This window comes from Aricia agestis, chromosome 12 (assembly GCF_905147365.1).
Source record: "Aricia agestis chromosome 12, ilAriAges1.1, whole genome shotgun sequence".
NCBI classification, from domain to species: domain Eukaryota; kingdom Metazoa; phylum Arthropoda; class Insecta; order Lepidoptera; family Lycaenidae; genus Aricia; species Aricia agestis.
The window spans coordinates 9,342,338-9,360,623 of record NC_056417.1 but is presented as its reverse complement, the minus strand read 5'-3'; the positions used below and the strand labels follow the sequence as shown (position 1 = coordinate 9,360,623).

At 36.7% G+C, this 18,286-nt stretch overlaps 1 protein-coding gene across 2 annotated transcripts in view; it reads left to right on the top strand.

Annotated features, from left to right (window-relative positions):
- Positions 1 to 17,977, top strand: part of LOC121732359 (chaoptin-like) — an 88,758-nt gene extending 70,781 nt beyond the window's left edge. Inside the window, exons 4-7 of one of the 2 annotated variants that reach the window (XM_042122215.1) lie at positions 563 to 673; positions 991 to 3,983; positions 6,045 to 6,343; positions 17,967 to 17,977. In XM_042122215.1, the coding sequence (XP_041978149.1) occupies positions 563 to 673; positions 991 to 3,983; positions 6,045 to 6,331 (3,391 nt within the window). In that variant the 3' untranslated portion in view covers positions 6,332 to 6,343; positions 17,967 to 17,977. Of the gene's footprint in view, positions 1 to 562; positions 674 to 990; positions 3,984 to 6,044; positions 6,926 to 17,966 lie in introns of those variants that run through there. The other variant, XM_042122214.1, reaches the window with a different exon arrangement.
- The last annotated feature ends 309 nt before the right edge of the window (positions 17,978 to 18,286 follow it).

The following is an 18,286-nucleotide window of genomic DNA, read 5'->3' as shown; positions in this document are numbered from 1 at the left end:
CTCTAATATCAATGTGTCATTAGTTAGTTTTTTATGTGAAATGTTTCAACTTAAAAAAATCAATGCTTGTTATTATTACACACTACACAACTTATCGTATTTATTTAATAATGATAAAGTGTCGCGTTGAAAAATGTTTACATAATAATATTATAATACATTACAATCATGTTTATTGATAGGGATATACCGTTATCAGGCTAATCCACGTACTTATAGAAGCTAAAGTACCTGATAGACGTAAAGTACGCGGGTTTTAAGTTCGCGAACTTACTCGGCTCGCGTCGGTACACACGAGAATCGCTTACACTCTATTACCATGCCCCCTGCAGGCTCGCGGCTCGCGGCTCTTTGCTGACACACAGGCGATTAAGATCGTCGAGCCATAAGTCCGCGTACTTACTCGCACGTCTGTCACCCCCTTAACGGTCAAGTAATTTGACGTTTGAAACAAAAGCAGCTACATAAATAATTTGGCAAAAATATGCAGTGAGTTTTTTTATAATAAGGTAACAACTTTTTGAGTATATAGTTTTCTGAACAGAACCTTTTTTTTCTACAGTTCCATGTCCAACACCCTGGCGTCCCTGGATCTCGGCTACAATGAGTTCACCGCAATACCTGAGCAGGGGCTGAGGGATCTCAAAGTGCTCAACTGGCTTAATTTACAGAAGTAAGTTTGTTGTCGGTAGATTACTTCAGCATTTCCAAACTTTACTTCAGTATGTTAGTCTTAGACGTTAATATCCCCTTAAGTAACAAAAAATCTACATTGTGTTTATAGAACGATGTTTTGCCCTTATCTTTCAAGCCAGTTTTCAAACGTATCAGACAAGAACAAAACATTGCATAACTGTACCGGCTATTACAGACGTGACGACTGCACGATGTGAATCTTTTTGCTTGTAAAGCGGCTTACAGTCTAAACTATAAAATAAATTAACAGTCTTTAGCAGCGAAACAAATATTAACTAATCACTTTATTTCCAGCAATTACATATCAGAGATATACCCTGAAACACGCTGGCACCATATGGAGGACACGCTAACCAGTTTAACTCTGAGCAACAATCAAATAAATCAACTGAGATCGAACGCTCTGACGTCACTTAGCCATCTGCTGCAATTGGATTTGGAAGGAAACAGCATCCGAAGCATAAGCGTGGACTCCCTACCACCCTCCCTCACCGTACTCAAGTTATCCAATAATTTCCTACACAAACTCTCCTGTGATCTAATATTTAACCTTCCTAGGCTACAAGTTTTACATATACGTCATAATCTAATCACGTTCGAGTCGAACGCGACCGACTCGACCGACAAGAGCAAAAAGTTAGAGAAACTAGATTTAAGTAACAATAAAATAAACGACACCTCAGACATACTCATATTCCGCGAGGTCCAAATTAGACAAATTATACTAGACCTAAATGATCTCACAGTCGTCCCTAGGTTATTGTACACTAACAATAGAGTAGAGAGGCTATCTATTTCCTATAATAAACTCAGCTCAATTTACAAAGAAGTGTTTATCACACTAAAGAATTCGCTGGAGCATCTCGAAATCGAACACAACAAGTTATCTCACTTGCCCGACAGTTTAGCGCAGGTCAATCGCCTGCGACATTTGTCTCTGGCTCACAACTTGCTGGAGGAGGCGCCCGCCCTCCCGAGCCGTATTCAAACCCTCTCGCTCGCCGGCAACTTTTTAACTTCGGTGCCCTCCGCACTCCAGGCGCTCGAGCCCGGTTCGATTCGTTATCTTGACTTAAGTTACAACAGAATATCCATTTTGCTTCCAAATGAATTCCGAGACTGGTCCACTTCTCTCGGCACTATCAATTTAAAAGGCAACAGGATTTCTCAGATTTATAAGAACGTTTTCCCAGTCACTATGCCCGTAAAGGAGATTAATTTGAGTTTCAACGATTTGTACTACGTTCATCCTCAATCTTTTTCCAATTTGACGGGGTCGTTGCACGTATTGGAATTGTCTTCGACGCTTTTTAGTGGCTACTTCCCCTTCGAAATAGACGATAGCTTGGAGAATCTGAGTTGGTTGTCGTTCGATAACAACGATTTCCATATATTGCGGTTGTCCGAGATTCTATCGTTTCCTAATTTAAAATATTTGAATTTAGACTACAATCGTATAGTCGATATCGTGATCGACGACGACGGCAACAATGCGTCTTTATCTCTCAGTAATTTTAGAATGTCGTATAATTTTCTAAGTTTTCTTCCGACTAGAACGTTCGCGTATATGCCAGAGTTGAGAAACTTAGATTTATCTTATAACCGTATCGGTAACTTGACTAAGAATAGCTTCGCCAACTTATCCAATTTGAGATATTTATCTTTAGCGGGTAATATAATTGACTCTATAGAAAGGGAGGCATTTTCGAACCTACCGAAACTAGAGATATTAGAACTCCAAAGTAACAACTTGACTAGTTTATCTCTCGATTCTTTTTATAATATTTCTAATCAATTTATTATTTTCACCCTAAATATAAGTAGAAATAACATTAGAACCATCGAGGGCGAGGTGAGATTTTCTATCAACATATTCGACGGTTCGAAAAACGATTTCCATGAAGTGCCAAGCGTTTTATTCGTCGGAATCAAATCCTGGATAAGACAGATTATCTTGTCTCATAATAAAATAAGTCACATTTCCAACGAAGCGTTCGGTCAATCAGTTTATTTAGAAATATTGGATTTACACAAGAACAAAATTAATATCATAAAACGAAAATCTTTTACCGATCTCGTCGCTCTCCAAATCCTCGACTTGTCTTTTAACTCGATATACCAGCTCTCGGTGGAGCAATTCTCGAATTTGCGCAAACTGAGATACTTAAAAATAGACCATAATAATCTAAAGCTTCTGCCCCGGGACGTATTTAAGAACACGGTCATCGAGCACTTGGATTTGAGCTTCAACGAAATATCATTATTTCCCGTGACTGCGCTCTCGCAAATCGGCTTTACCCTGCGCCATCTCGACGTCTCTCACAATCGCATAGAGTACCTCGACAGTAGTATATTCCGGAACACGCAGTTCCTCTCCAGTGTTAACGTCGGCAATAATTTATTGACCGTCCTCTCCGATAACACGTTCTCGAGTCTCGGCGGTCTGCGGCGACTCGATCTCAGCTTCAACTCCATAAAGGCGAACTTCAAGGAGCTCTTCCACAACCTCCCCAACTTGAGGCATCTGAATCTCGCGAATATAGGTTTAAAGTCGGTGCCTTATCTGCCTTTGACGAACTTGACGAGCCTCAATCTGACTCAGAACTACATTAGCAGCTTCAAGGAGACCGACGTCAGACGACTGAGTAACCTTCGCCACTTAGACCTAAGCCACAATCGACTTACCTCCATAGTGCCAAAGATGTGGATACACCTGCAGAACTTGAACAGTCTGGACGTATCCTACAATCCTATAATAAGACTAACGCCCAGCAGCTTCAAATGGTTGAGCAACTTATCGCATATGAACCTGAACGGTCTAAGATATTTAGATATCGTAGACCAGGATACTTTCCGTCCCCTGCTCTCCCTTCGCTCCCTTCACTTGCAAACGTGGTCCACGATAAATCATTCAACCTTTCGTTTAGCAAACATTACGTGCTCCCTGCCATCGCTTCATAAATTATTGATTCACTGGACGGACGAGGCTCTGGACGACCAGCTCCATGGGATCGACGCGACGAAGATAAGATACGTGGAGATAAAGGGGGCTAATTTGAAGAGAATAGCGGAAGACGCGTTTGAGCCATTCGCTTCGAATCAGGAGATATTCATTAGAATCAGCGAGACGTCGATAAGCCGGCTGCCGACGACGTTCATGAAGCATCTCTCGCGGGTCCCACAGCTGGGCGTGGACCTCAGCTACAATCAAATCACGCGCCTCGACCCCGCCATCTTTTACCCCAACTTCACGAGTTGGAGTCACGTCGCGACCAAGTTACTTTCAGGTACGTTTTAATAACGTTATACCGTAACTCAATTTACGAATGAACCTTAAATTTTGTAACTTCGTATTCAATTATAGGAACAATTAAGTCCCGACTTAAGCGGACTATAATTTTGAAAAGTAATTAAAACCAAAATGATATTATGTAGATGATAATATTATTATATATTTTGTTAATGTTCAGATAAATTACAAATATTTAATTTTTTCAAAAGATTAATTATATTTAGTGCAAAATAAAATGCTAACGTGCATTGTTTTGAAGCTCTGGTGTACGCCTACCCTGGAGTCATTCCATATTTGGTTGAGAAAAATTATATACATACCTAAGCATAATATATTAAATGATGGCACATTTATTCGAAAGCGCGAACCATATTATTATATTAACGTCTTTAAACGTGGCTGTAGTTATTGAAGACTAATTGGATGGTGTATACGATGTAGGTGTAAAAAATACTGAGATACAAATCACGTTTAAATTATTCGCCTATTTAAGTAAACATGTAAATAATTGAGTTTCTAATGACTTCTGAGTATAATTACTAAATCTAAGGTTTTATCGTACTGTTTACAACATCACTGATTTAAATAACATAGTTTCAACTATTTTGTGTAACAAACCAATTTATAAATAGGTCTGTTACACAAAATAGTTATATATACTTATAAATGGCTGCTGTTTAGCATTGATGTTTCATTCCACATAAAATCGGGTTGTGAGTTAATAATGCAGTTTAGTTCTTTATAACATAAGGTTTACGACAGTGAAATCCATTTTTTGAAAACCCACTGTAGCATATTCTAGAGTACAAAAATGATTAATGCTTATTCCTCTTAGTGAGGTTTTGTATATAGCATTTATGTACTATATTTCTAAAATGATTTGCGCTTAAACCGCTGAACCGATTTTGATAAAATTTTGTATGCAAATACTTTGAATCAATTAAAATGACATTAGATACTTTTTAACCCGGAAAATGTACGGTTCCCGCGCAGTCAACAAAAACTAATTTGGCTTATGACATCGATATTGAGTACATGTAGATATTACGTTTTGGAGAAGGACATAGGATAATATTTTTTATCATGGAAAATGTTCGATTTTCACGCAATAAACTTTATTAATTTGCGTTTAAGCTGCTGAACCGATTTTGATTAAATTTAGTTAATGTAGAAATAATTAGTTTATCACGTGCAGATTCGGGCAAAAAGTAATTAGTAATAAATTAATTATAAATTAATCAGATTGATGAAGTAATTGTTCATCTGAAATTACCCGTAAGTTGATTAATAATAATAGTAGAGGAGACCGTGGGAGGTCGACCTTCACCGATCTGATAACCAGATGAGACATATTTTATATCAAATATAATTTATAAACAAATATGCCTATAATTACTTGCCTATCTAAAAGTGCTCATGGCTATTTTTTTTTTAAGTTTACAACAAGCTAGGCAACAGTACTCTAAGTATGATTTTTGCAGGCAAGTCTATATGACTGATTTTGTAATAAAATAATCTAAAATTTGATATAACTTTCGATAAGTTAGCATAAAAAAAATTTAAAACGCCGATTACTCAAAACAAGTCCGATGTGGGATGACACACGAACGTTTAACAGCATCCAAATAAGATTTCAGTTTTAGAGTAGAAAGTGTTGTTGTAATAAAATCGAATTTTGCACTCCTAGATTCAATTTCACCTCACGGTTCAACACAATATAATGTACTATTAAAAATATAGAATAACAGAGTGACATAAAAAGAATACTGCGCACCATAAACTTATTATATACTGTCGCTGCGCACACTGTTCCCTCAACAATATTTCAATGTAGATTTCAATCAAAAGAATATATTTCAAATTAATGACACAGCGGACACAAAGAACTCCGACTAATCACTCCCGCGTAGAGAACAAACGACAACCGTGTACAGACCGCTACGGGAACATTAATAATGTAACAGTTTTCTCATCTTCCCAATGAGATTTAATTTTTAATGCCATTAGTAACTTTCGGTGTGTCTGAGAGGTGCTGAATTATAAATCGTGTGTGTAGGTGGCTTGATCCTGACGGGGAATCCTTTGAGATGCGAGTGCGAGCTCGCCTGGCTGGGGGCGTGGCTTCGACGGTGGCTGCAAGAGAACGAGGCGGGCGGGGAGCTGCGCCGAGCTGTCAGGGCTGCCACCTGCAAGGACCAGCTCGGCCGCCGGATCCCGCTGTTGCAGCTTCGAGCTGATGAGGCGGAATGCCACGCCAGCGCCCTCTCCAGCGACGCTCAGCCGAAATACACGAGCTACATCTACATACTGACTCTCACCACCTACACCCTCCTAATTAGATGATAAAAATGTGTAGTAGTACCTGGGGATTTTACGCTCGTTCGGATCTCGAATCACTTTTTAGTTTTAGGTTTTAGTGGAGACGACGACGCGATCTATCGAAAAAATTAGTTCTTGGTGGACCTACATTATTTGGCAGACTTATATCAATATTTAACATAATCTATCGGCCGTGACGTAGCTCGACAAAATTACGTATGTTGCGCCTATGCACCAATTTCTTCGATAGGTGATCCCTGTAGTTTAGTCAGTTGCAATAACGCAAGTTGTGAGCATCTCTTAACGCGATGGACCTGTATAGAAACTTAATAAGTATACTTTTTCCATTACCTTTTTATATTTTCGATAAAATCAAGCGTAGGATGAAACAGTCCGATGGAATTACTCGCGCCGGCAAACTGCGAAGCTGATTGGATGTCCTGGACTGAGTTTTAATACGCTTTTTATATTTACAAACAGCTGTGTCCATAAAATTGCATTATAATTTGTAGGATAAAAACTTCAATAGCATTTACTCGATTCGCTGTAATGAAAATTTCAGAAAAAAAACTATAACGAACATCGATGTATTTTTAACTTGAAAAATGTATATTGTTGGATGGCTATGTAAATATGTAAATATTAAATATTTTTCCAAAATAATAGTTTCATTTATATATAAACCAATTACTCAAAGTCAGTAGATAAATTTTCGAAAAGTCGAAATATTAACTTTACCATAAATAATTAACCCTAAATAAACTATTCATTAACATTATCGTATTAACATAAAGCACAAAGTCTGTAGCGAATAATAAATATAATATCAAGATTTACTTTATTCTAAATCATACCGTTATTCTAAATTAACATCAATGTCGAGAGACGCACGTTTGAAACTTCAACGAACCGTAAAATTATTATACACCGAGAACGCTCGAAAATTTGCGCATTGCATCAAAATGACAGCTGTGAAAGATATATCTGTTTTGTGCAACTGAAAAATACCTCCGTATACGCGATAAATCTTACTATAAGGACCGCTGGTGTACTTTTTGTTGGTCAGATCATCGGATGGAGAGTATAAGGAAAATACCATTACATTTACGTTACGGTAAATCTACACTGTCTCTTCCATTCGGTGTTTTTGGAAATATTATGAAAAATTTTTTCACACAAATGCACAGTTTAACACTGAATGAAGCTGCACTCAGAGACATTAAAATTTTAATGAGCAAGTAATGGTAACTTATATTATTATCAATGATATTATATTCTAAAACATCATTGCATATTACATAAAAACGAGCTTTTGCCCGCGGCTTCGCTCGCGTTAAGAAGTATTATTATATACAAACTTTAATCCCCTATTTTAACCCCTTGGCGGTAGAATTGATCAAAATCCTTACTTAGCGGATGCCTACGTCATAATATCATCTACCTGCATGCCAAATTTCAGCCGATCGGTCCAGTGGTTTGGGCTGTGCGTTGATAGATCATCATGTCAGTCAGTCACCTTTGCGTTTTATATATATAGATAGATGTTGACATAACAAAGTCTTCATTAAATTACTACATAAATAATTATTAAATGCCTCTAATTGCGGCGTTAAGTGTAATCTCATAGGTCTTCATCGTCAGAGAATCATAACAATTTTTTAGACACAATAAATGATAACTAGACTTTACACAATATAAAGCAAACAAAAGAACAGTAGGTACGGCTCCCGCACAATAAACGAATGTTGAAAATAATTTATTCAAACAACATAATATTATATGATAGTATATAGTAATATTATACCACCTTATGCCGGAAATACTTTGGAACTATCAATAACATCAATGTACTATTTGCCATTATTTCATACCCATCAATATAATATTTTAATATCAGGCACGCAATGTAGCAATTATTATTAATAAGTACGTTCAACATTAAAATCTGTTCTCCATTCCTGTTATCAAGATCTAATGATAACTACAAAATGTTATGTTATTGTTATAAAAATATCCAATAAACGTCTGATTGGTCAACACTTAAAAAAATAATCGTTTGACTTTCATTCGAATCAGGTGCCTTACTCCCGAAACTGATATTGATTTTCGATTTCAACGGTTTTTTGACATTATTTAGACATATTTTAGATGTCTAAAGTGTCAAAAAACCATTGAAATCGAAAATCGAAATCGATATCAGTTTCGGGAGTAAGGCTCCAGAATAGTATTTTACTATTCGTATGTTTCATTCTGGATCAAGGCTACTTGGATTAAAATAGCAGCAAACTGTACTTAATTTTTCGTCGAAACAATCGCTCAACAATTATTGCAGGAAGGCTTGAATACTTCATTTATCATAAAAAAGGAGGAATTAGGAGAATTTAAAATGCGAACTCCTTTCCGCCTGCGGACATTAGATACCTTTTATATTACTTGTTTCTTTTGCGACAAACTTTTTATTGCTCGTAATTTAGAACTCCGGAGTTATTTGGAACGAAAAACAAAACTGAAGCGGTAATTAAAAAATCAATAGTCATTTTAACGTCCTTAGCCGCTACAAATGTTTGGCTGCTAGTTATAATTAATTTATCAACGTATTAATTAATTTTCCCACAATTGTCTACGTTAATCGACTAAATGGATTTTAAATGGATATTGAAATAATAAAATTACCGACTAAAATAGTTAACGTGGTCTAATATTAATTTATTAAATTATGACACAATCAGCGAGCCTAAATTATTTTACTATTAAATATTAGAATATTAGATGAATTCAATTTAATTTAATGCAATAGAATTTAATGCAAAAATACTAAATAGACGAAAGTAACTAAAGGGTTCATTGAACTCTGTGGTAGCTGGTAACCACGAAGCTTGTTTTAGCAGGCACAGCCCACTGTGCAAACAATCAAACATGTCCTACATTTCAGACAATATTCAGCACAAGGCCTCCTACAGTAATGTGGGTGCAAATTTTTATGACAACATTACTGATATTATGAACTACGAGTATATTAACGTAACACACAAAAGTTAACTAGGCACCTCGTTATAAGGAAACGCTATGAAAGCAGGTGCCAAATTACTTCTGCGTATTGCAGCATACCCACCTATATTAGAAAATGTTATAAATGTTCTGTTTTTTTTTCACATTTAAGCTGCTTTCCATGAAATTTTAAAATAAAAAGCTATGAGCCTCGAGAAAATAAGTGTAGTTTGTCCTAGAAAATACTCCTAAGGCGAATTTGTCCAATGGAGTTACAGATACTGAAATATTGGTGGAAGTCCAGGGAAGGTTGAAACTTGAAACGGTAAGAAAATGAGTTAAGTGATATATATGATATAGACTAAGAACATCTGACACTTCATTGTCAATCGCGGTTTCTATAGAAAATGACAAGTTTTTGACAGGGAGTCAATGACCGCTACCGCTATGTTTCGCCGAGTACGTTATAAGTACATCATCCAGTATAAAAAATATGTAAAATAGATTATATAACTACAAGGATGTTTTCACACGTCACTGCACTAACGCCGCCATCTTGTAAAGTGTCTTTTCAGATGTCAATGTCATCCAAGTAGATATCAGGCACGCACGCGCCGAACGCGCCGCACTTGAAAATTCGTTGTATGAAATGATGTGAAACCTCGCACATTCGTTCGCATCGTACGAGCCGCATTTCGTGTACTATGCGGGCCGTTTGACGTGTACGTCGCGTACGGTGCTGACAAATATGCGATCAGCTTAAGACGCTCCCCCTACCGAGATGCCGTAATTTGCCGTTTTTAGGAGCCTTATTAACTCATAATTTGAAAGCTACGAAATTATAATAAAGATACAGCAATAATCTTCAGCATATGAACGTTCCTTTCATAGTTATTAACTTTCTATTTTTGTTTTTTATATTCATGATATTATTAGCTTCCAAAGTAATACCAATTATTTATTTAAATTCAAGAATACATTCAGTATCTCCCTAGTATTTACAAATTACGGTTATTTGAAACACACGCCAATAGATCGACAATTTCATTAACTACATACTGGACGTATGAATTTTTTAGGTCAATTTTGAACTAAGATAAGTAAAAAAAATTGGATTGAATGTATGGTCGAGGTCGTTTGCTCAGGAGACGGCCTTAAAGCTAACACATTTTGATGAACAGATGTTTGGTATCCACGCCTACATGGTATCCACATTCCACGTGCCAAGCATCCTTGTAGCTCTGTATCCCATCTCCGAAGCAAATCTATAACTGCTAGTATATCCCAAAACGAGGAAAAATCCTTCATCACCATCTCAACGGCGATCAAAGACAACCTAATTACTGTAAATGAATACGTTTATTAGCAGTTAGAACATTTCACGGAATATTTTGGAGCTACTAATGTGGTATAATTAATATAATCGGTTGAGTTACCAACTTTCCACATTCAACAGCTGAACTTGCTAATTACATTCCGTTTTTATCTCCACTTTAGCGAACATCAAAGTAATAAAGATGAATAAATTCTGGGACGCTAATTCACTAATATCAATCTTGGGACACGAAATTCCATGTTATTAATGTCGCTGAGCTTATATTAAAATGAATGGTCTACATTTTGACTTGAGCTCTATGTTTAAATTACTTCGCCAAATAAATAAGACGCATAAGAGACGACGAAAATGTGATACGACACCCAGGCAACATCGCTAAAGAACTCGAACATACATAACGGTACATTTTCGATATATTATATTTATGAAGATAATAGGTGTGGGTACTGTGACAACTTGCATTCGATAATTTCGACAACGGACTTAATATCGCCGCCAAATTTTTCATAAGTAATCGCAAGAGTTTGTCACGTTTAGCGATAGCGACACGTAAAAATGTTATTTCGATCCTAACTTCACAGCTGAAATTTAATAAAACTAGTCTTATTACACCTCATCAATACCTGATATTTTCTGTAGATATGACTAATATATAAATTATAAATGAATAATAATAATATTATATTATTTAGTTATTGCCAACCCTAACCGAGTATGGCACACGAGTTCACCTGGCAACAAAACCATGCGAGTCATAGCTGTGTTTGCAATTATCCTGTCGACCTCAGAATCACCCCTGTCTGAGAACACGTTTATATTAGTACAAACTTAATTAAAACCACGCAGATAGGCCTGCGGTGGCCACAATCAGCGATCGCGATAAGCACAGGATGTGTATGGTTATAATTGTTATCATGTTAGAGTGAAGTCACATTGTCCCGCAATGAAACGGAGCAATGTACGCGTCGTTGGATTTTTTCCGACGTTTTAGCGTGAGGTGCGATGCGATGCATTTTTACTCGCGTCACTCAAAAAAGGCAGCCCACTCCGGAGACGGCAAGCTGTTTTTTTAAGTGTTTCTTCTTGTGTAGTATATAAAGCTCAGTTTTGGATGAAATAAAAAATGTATCGCACCACCTCATTACATTGCAATGTGATCTGACATTTACATACATAGTATAAAAATATTATATAACACATTGATGTGTTGTGACTTGTGTAGTAGCGGCGTTTCGACGGAAACATGGGTAGTATATTATGGCGTGGGTATATATTAAGGTAAGTGACTAGTTGCGCATACAAAATATGTGACTTACATTTTTTGTTGTTACATTCCTATGCGTTCAGACTTAAGGCCACTTACGGGAAGGCCGATCGACCCGGCTAGACTGATTGCAGGCCAACGACAGGACTCGTACTACGGAAATACAGTTTGAACTTTAAAGTATTGTGCGTGGCGGTGCGAAGCATCAAGCAACGCGCCGCCATACTCTGGAGCAATGTAGTTTTCAGACAAAACGCATTAAATGGGTTATGGTTGTAGCAAGTTCACCTTCAAAAATAGTCATGTGACCAAGCACGTGACAGATTACTAACATATATTGTCATTTACTATTGCGTTATAGATCTACTAAAGAAAATATTTCCACCATACAATTTTCTTTAGCGGCACGTTTTTTGAGATGAGATGAATTTTTGACCAGGTCTTGACCAGGTCTTAACGTGAGTTTCCCATTTTTGATCCATCTCAAAAAACGCGCCGCTAAAGAAAAGTTTCACTTCAATAATTCTTTTAGGTGGTTTAGTGACAGGTCGTAAGTTTTTCACAGCATTTGTTAAGAGCTTATGAGGGCCTGACCAAGGATATAAATTTCGTTTCTTGGTTGACAGCTTGCGTAGTAAAATAATTATTATTTCCTTTGATAATTTTTTGAAAAAGTAGAGACGGTTTATGCTTGCTGATATTACGTGACGGCTTTGCAGAAAATCATGAAACAACATTTTCGCTTTAAAATTATTAATTTTAGCTAAGTTCATAATAAAAATCTCGAAATGGACTAATTTGTCACCCAGTAGAGCTAATACCTATTATAATACATATTATCTATAAATATAATAGGTATTAGCTAACCATAAATAAAAATATTGTAATAAAAATGTAGGTCGACCTCCAACTAGGTGGGACGACGATCTCCGCTTAGTTGCAGGCCCATGTTGGATGCGAGTAGCAGGAGATCGGTCATCTTGGCGTTCATTGAGAGAGGCCTATGTCCAGCAGTGGACGACTATAGGCTGATATGATGATGATGATGAAATAAAAATATGTTAGAAAGAGAAGGAAATATTGCTTCCTTTTACCCTACTCCTCATCCGCGGTGTAATCTCCTTCTTACGAATTTTCAATCAGTTTACAAAAAAGTACACAACACCACTTTAGAAATGTTCACTTCCATAATATTCGTCGATAGTTAAAACTTTAAATGAATACACCACAATGAGTAACATCTAGCGCGTAACGATTAACATTAAATATTGCCATGTAATTGTAGAACACAAAAAGCGTAAATTAATATTCATAAAAGTAAAATTAATCTGACAGGGCCCGGTTTGTTCCCAATATTGATACATTTGGTACACCGCCGCGGCTTTAATCATGAGAGTGATGTATTAATTCAATATGGAATCATATTTAAAAGTACATATTTTGGTGACGTTTATCCGATAGTATCGTGTATCATTCTCGGATCTACGTTTTAGGTTTCTACGTCTCGTTATTTAATAGTAACAATAACATTTAACAATAACATTTTAAGAGACAACGTTGTGAATTCCTTTTAGTTCAGGGAGAGTAATCTGACTGGACCAATCAAAAAACTTTCCCCAAAGGCTTCAGGCTGCAGCTTGCATTGCTTGTCTTTGAAAAGGGTACCGAGAAACAGGAAATTGTTAAGTTAGTTTAGACGGTGCAAAGCGACTGCTTCTATAGAAGCTGAAAGCAAAAGATGATTCGTGGAAATCACAAGTTTAATCTTCAAAGTCACTGGTTCACTCTATATTAAGAAATACATAATATAACAGATCTATACAATACTGTCTACTTTGCAGTTCCTTTAGGCATACGATAAAAATCATTTAGCAGTACCATTAAATAATTGCATAAATTATGTACGGTGTTATTTTGATACAATGGGATTTGACTCATATTTTTTTAAAAATGCGTAAAACCATGTAATCTAAAGTATGTGCTTATATTATGTTGCCATTATTGATACCGTACAAAAAAGGCAAAAAACTGTGTTGTCCCTACCTTAAATAGTAGTCAGACAGCCTGTCTGTCAAGACATAGGAGAGCCATGCTTTGGCACGAATGGGCTGGCTCAACCGGAGAAATACCACGGGCTCACAGAAAACCAGCGTGAAACAGTGCTTGCGCTGTGTTTCTCCAAGTGAGAGAGTTTATCGGAGGCCCAATCCCCTACCCTTTTTCCTTCCCTATCCTCGCCTATTTGCTGACCCTACCCTCCCCTATTCCCTTCCCTACCCAGCTCTATTACCCTATTCCCTCTTAAAAGGCCGGCAACGCACCTGCAGCTCTTCTGATGCTGCGAGTGTCCATGGGCGACGGAAGTTGCTTTCCATCAGGTGACCCGTTTGCTTGTTTGCCCCTTATTTCATTAAAAAAACATCGAAATCTCGGTAATAGGATCCCGTTTTTACGCTTTGGGTATGGAACCCTAAAAATAAATAATAAAATAAAATAAATAAATAAAATATATTTTTATTCAAAATGGGTATCATGATACACTTTTTGAAAGTCGAACGAAGAAACTACGTTGCCTACCACCGATATCCTTGTAACTCTGTATTCGTAGGTACGTGTGGAATAACAATGGGATTTGACGTTTTATTTTTTTATCGATGCGTAAAGCCGTGTGCCGCAGATACTCCACCCATAACTTTCCCACAAGTGCAAGCAATAACTTAACGGCTTTATCGCAATCGGATAAACGCTTTGGCACCGCGTGAAATGCGAACAAAAACTTTTATAATAAAACAAGATTTGTTTCTTGTAATGCGAACTTTATTCCGCTGACGTGGTTGAAGTATTCTAATAGTACTATTTGGTTGCCTATTGAAATATACAATCTCTCGCTGCTTTTCAATTTAGAAACTATGAATAGTACTTAGTCGAAATGCTTTCACTGGTTTTGATAGCAAAGTTGGATGTCAAAAATTTATGGGATTGTAATAACACATAACTAAGTGTCATAGTCATAAAGTTAATATACCTAGCGGAATAGAGCAACAATAATAGCAAATAGAGCAATAAAGAACAACGGCGGAAAGTGCTCGCGGCTGCCCGCGTCCGCGCGCGTCTCAGCGAGGCGCCGCGAGGTGCCTCGAGGTGAATATAGAAGAAAGGCACGTGGGCTCTGGAGGTGTCGCGTGGCCGCCAGAGGTTACAAGCGACGCGAGCCGCCTCTGATTTTTAAAATGTTATATATTTATCGAGTTATTAAGAATAAACTAACTTGGCGATGATTCCGCGTCGTCCTTTTTCACCTGGCATATGAGAGACGGACGTGAGTGTGAAGAGAGAAGGACGATGTTTGATTTTTTGCGTTACTCGCCCTCTACGTAATTAATATTCGTCTCTGAGTGGAGCTGACAGTATAGCAAGTTCGTAGCACTTCGTAGCAGTGCTACGTCACGCTACGAATCGCTACGACTTAGCTACGACAGTCTACGGCGCTACACGTGATAGTTCATTATGAAAATGACACTACAAAATACTAATTACTTTGTTACTATCCGTCATATTCATTGTCACATCCCATAATTACATTTTTTACATCCTACTTCACTATCGATACTAGCGAACGCGTTTTGACTAAGGGTACAGCTTCGATACTTTTCAGGATACAATTGCTTATAATCTCGTGGTTTAGCGGCCGGGCCGCTCAGTCGCGAGGACGTATTTAAATCGTATAAAATCACACGGCTTTATATTTCTTTGTAAGAAAAATTGGTCCCTTCAAGATCGTCTTTATTTATAAAGTTCAAGCAAAAGATAAGTGATTTTACAAACAATAAAACAAAAACGGAATCAATCGAAGTAAGTTGAAATTATTTCGTTCAAAACGAATCTTGTAAACGAGTTGCGATAGAAAACTTGTTCCTACAATCTCACTTATTCTATCCAAGAAGCACGTGTCCCGCTCGATACAATTTATAGCCCAATTCGAATTTAAGTTAGGAGCCGAACAATTTTGCTGATCTCAAACAAAGTTTGCGATGACTCACCAAGGTATGTTTGTTATTGTTACAATTGAAACGTTCAAACTTTTAAGTATTGATTAAAATTGGTATCTTCCAAGAAGCGTTAGAGAATTATTTCAACGTTAATTTTATTTCGGAATTGTTATATTTATTATGTGCTAGATGACGCCCACAGAAATTCGTTTATCTAGCGGGAACTTGAGAGGTGTCAAGGGACACCCGAATGGAACGAAGTTATTTCTTATGTTCAAAAAACCTTACACCTTACTTACAGTATTATACATATACACTCAAAAAAAATTACGCCATCTATTGACGCCCAGGAATACTAATTACAATTCATCACTGTTTATTCTCAAAAAACGCCATCTAGTTGACGCACAGGAATACTATCAACTCCCTCTGCCCCTACCATGCAGGTTCTGTCTAGCCCCCTTTACGCCGAACGCGCGATAAGGAACTTCGTTCCAAAAGTATCCTTTATCCTTTCCCGGGCCTCAAAGTATCTCCTCACCAAAAAGCTAAATCGGTTCAGCGGTATTGGCGTGAAGAGGTAATAAACAGACATACACACTTTTGCATTTATATTATCAGTATGAACGACCAATAAATAAATGCCAACATGCAGATTTTCCGCAAGGCCATCGTATTCTATTCAACCACTGTATCATTCTCTACAGTAAAAAGCGTGTGTGCATTTTTTTACAAAACCGTCCATCCGTTTCAGTACAAAAGTTTTTCTGTCGTATTACACTTCTGCAAAGTTTGTTTCCCTTACAACGACAATAGTAGGTTGAGTCTTTTCACGCTCACCATGCATCGGAAACTTACATTGCTCGGGAAAAAATGTACACAAATATGTAAACATTAACTACTGGCAGACATAATATATAAGTAATATGATATTGAATGTAAGTACTGTAACTTCTCGGTGGAAATTCATGTTTGACAGTTATAAATATACACTTCTTTGCATCTATTCCGCTTGATTATATTTGAGTTTTTGCAATTTGAAAAGTTTCTTACAAGTTTAAAAAAAAATAAAAAGACGTTTAATAAGTGCACGAAAAGTGAATATTTTTACTGTGAAACATGACTTTTACACCAAGAAAGAGTCCACTCAATATCGTTATGTGCTAAAAACGTATAATGACTATACATGACTAAAATTATGATATTCAACCTTTTTCTTCAACAAACAGTAGTTTCAGAGTAACTGTAATACCTTTGTTAGGAGCTCCAGAATGGAATACGTAAGTAGCTCTTTGCACACACTCTAAATCATTATGTTTTCTTAGGATGGTATTAAAAGTTAGATGTGAATAATGAAAAAGTGTTGCACTCGTTTACAGTGTCTATTTGGCTGAAAGTCTATAAGGCTGAATTTATATTATGCGTCCGCGTTTTGGCCGCTACACCACGAAATCACAAGCGCGGTCTCGCGGTGAAGGCGCCTAACCGCGCATTCGGACGGATGCACGTTAATACAGTCTAAAACTATATTATGTTTTAGGATTTATAATCTAGAATTTGTGTGTGTGTGTGTGTGTGTGTGTGTGTGTGTGCGTGTGTGCTATAGAGAAAAGCATACTTTTAGGCAAGATTTTATGTATTAGCACCTGAAAATGTATGTTGTTCTTAAAACAATTGCAATTTTCACCTTTGTGGTAATCACTGCAAAAAACTTAGTAAGTTAGAGTGATAATGGATAAAAAATCAATAACTGCATAGACTCTATAATCCTAATAATGAAAGTTTCTATCGGGGTCATATTTAACCAATCTAAAAATAAATCAAAATATTTTCTTTTAGTGAAAAGCTTTCAACTGTCGCAGTAAAGGCGTGTGCACTGACCTGAATTCTGGCTCTCACTTCGAATATTATATACGCTCCTCAAATATAACGTATTTTAAAGCAACGCTTATTATAATGCAGTTGTGGTTATTGTTAATCGCTGAAGATAAAATGTGTTTTAAAAGGGACAAAAAAGGTTTAAAAATGTCCTTTGCCTCTATAAAACTTACATATTGAATAGGGATGATGACAAGGTCAAAGATTAGCGAATTTTGTTAAGAAAATAAAGAAATCACGGTAAAAAATAAGTGTTCCCAAAATTTCAGCTTGATAGCATCTGTATTTTTTTTGTTATGCGCCTTTAAAGTTAGATATTCAAGTCGATTTTTTTTTCAATTAAATTTCTTAATATTTGTATACAATTCGATAACTTATGCAATTAAAAGCGACTTTTGTTATGAAACCACTTTCATAAACGCAATATTTAATATACATATCAAATAAAGTTGTCTCCCGATGTGTACAAACTACGAAAGACTGACGTCAGTCTTTCGTAGCACTTTCTATGGAGCGTTTCGGGC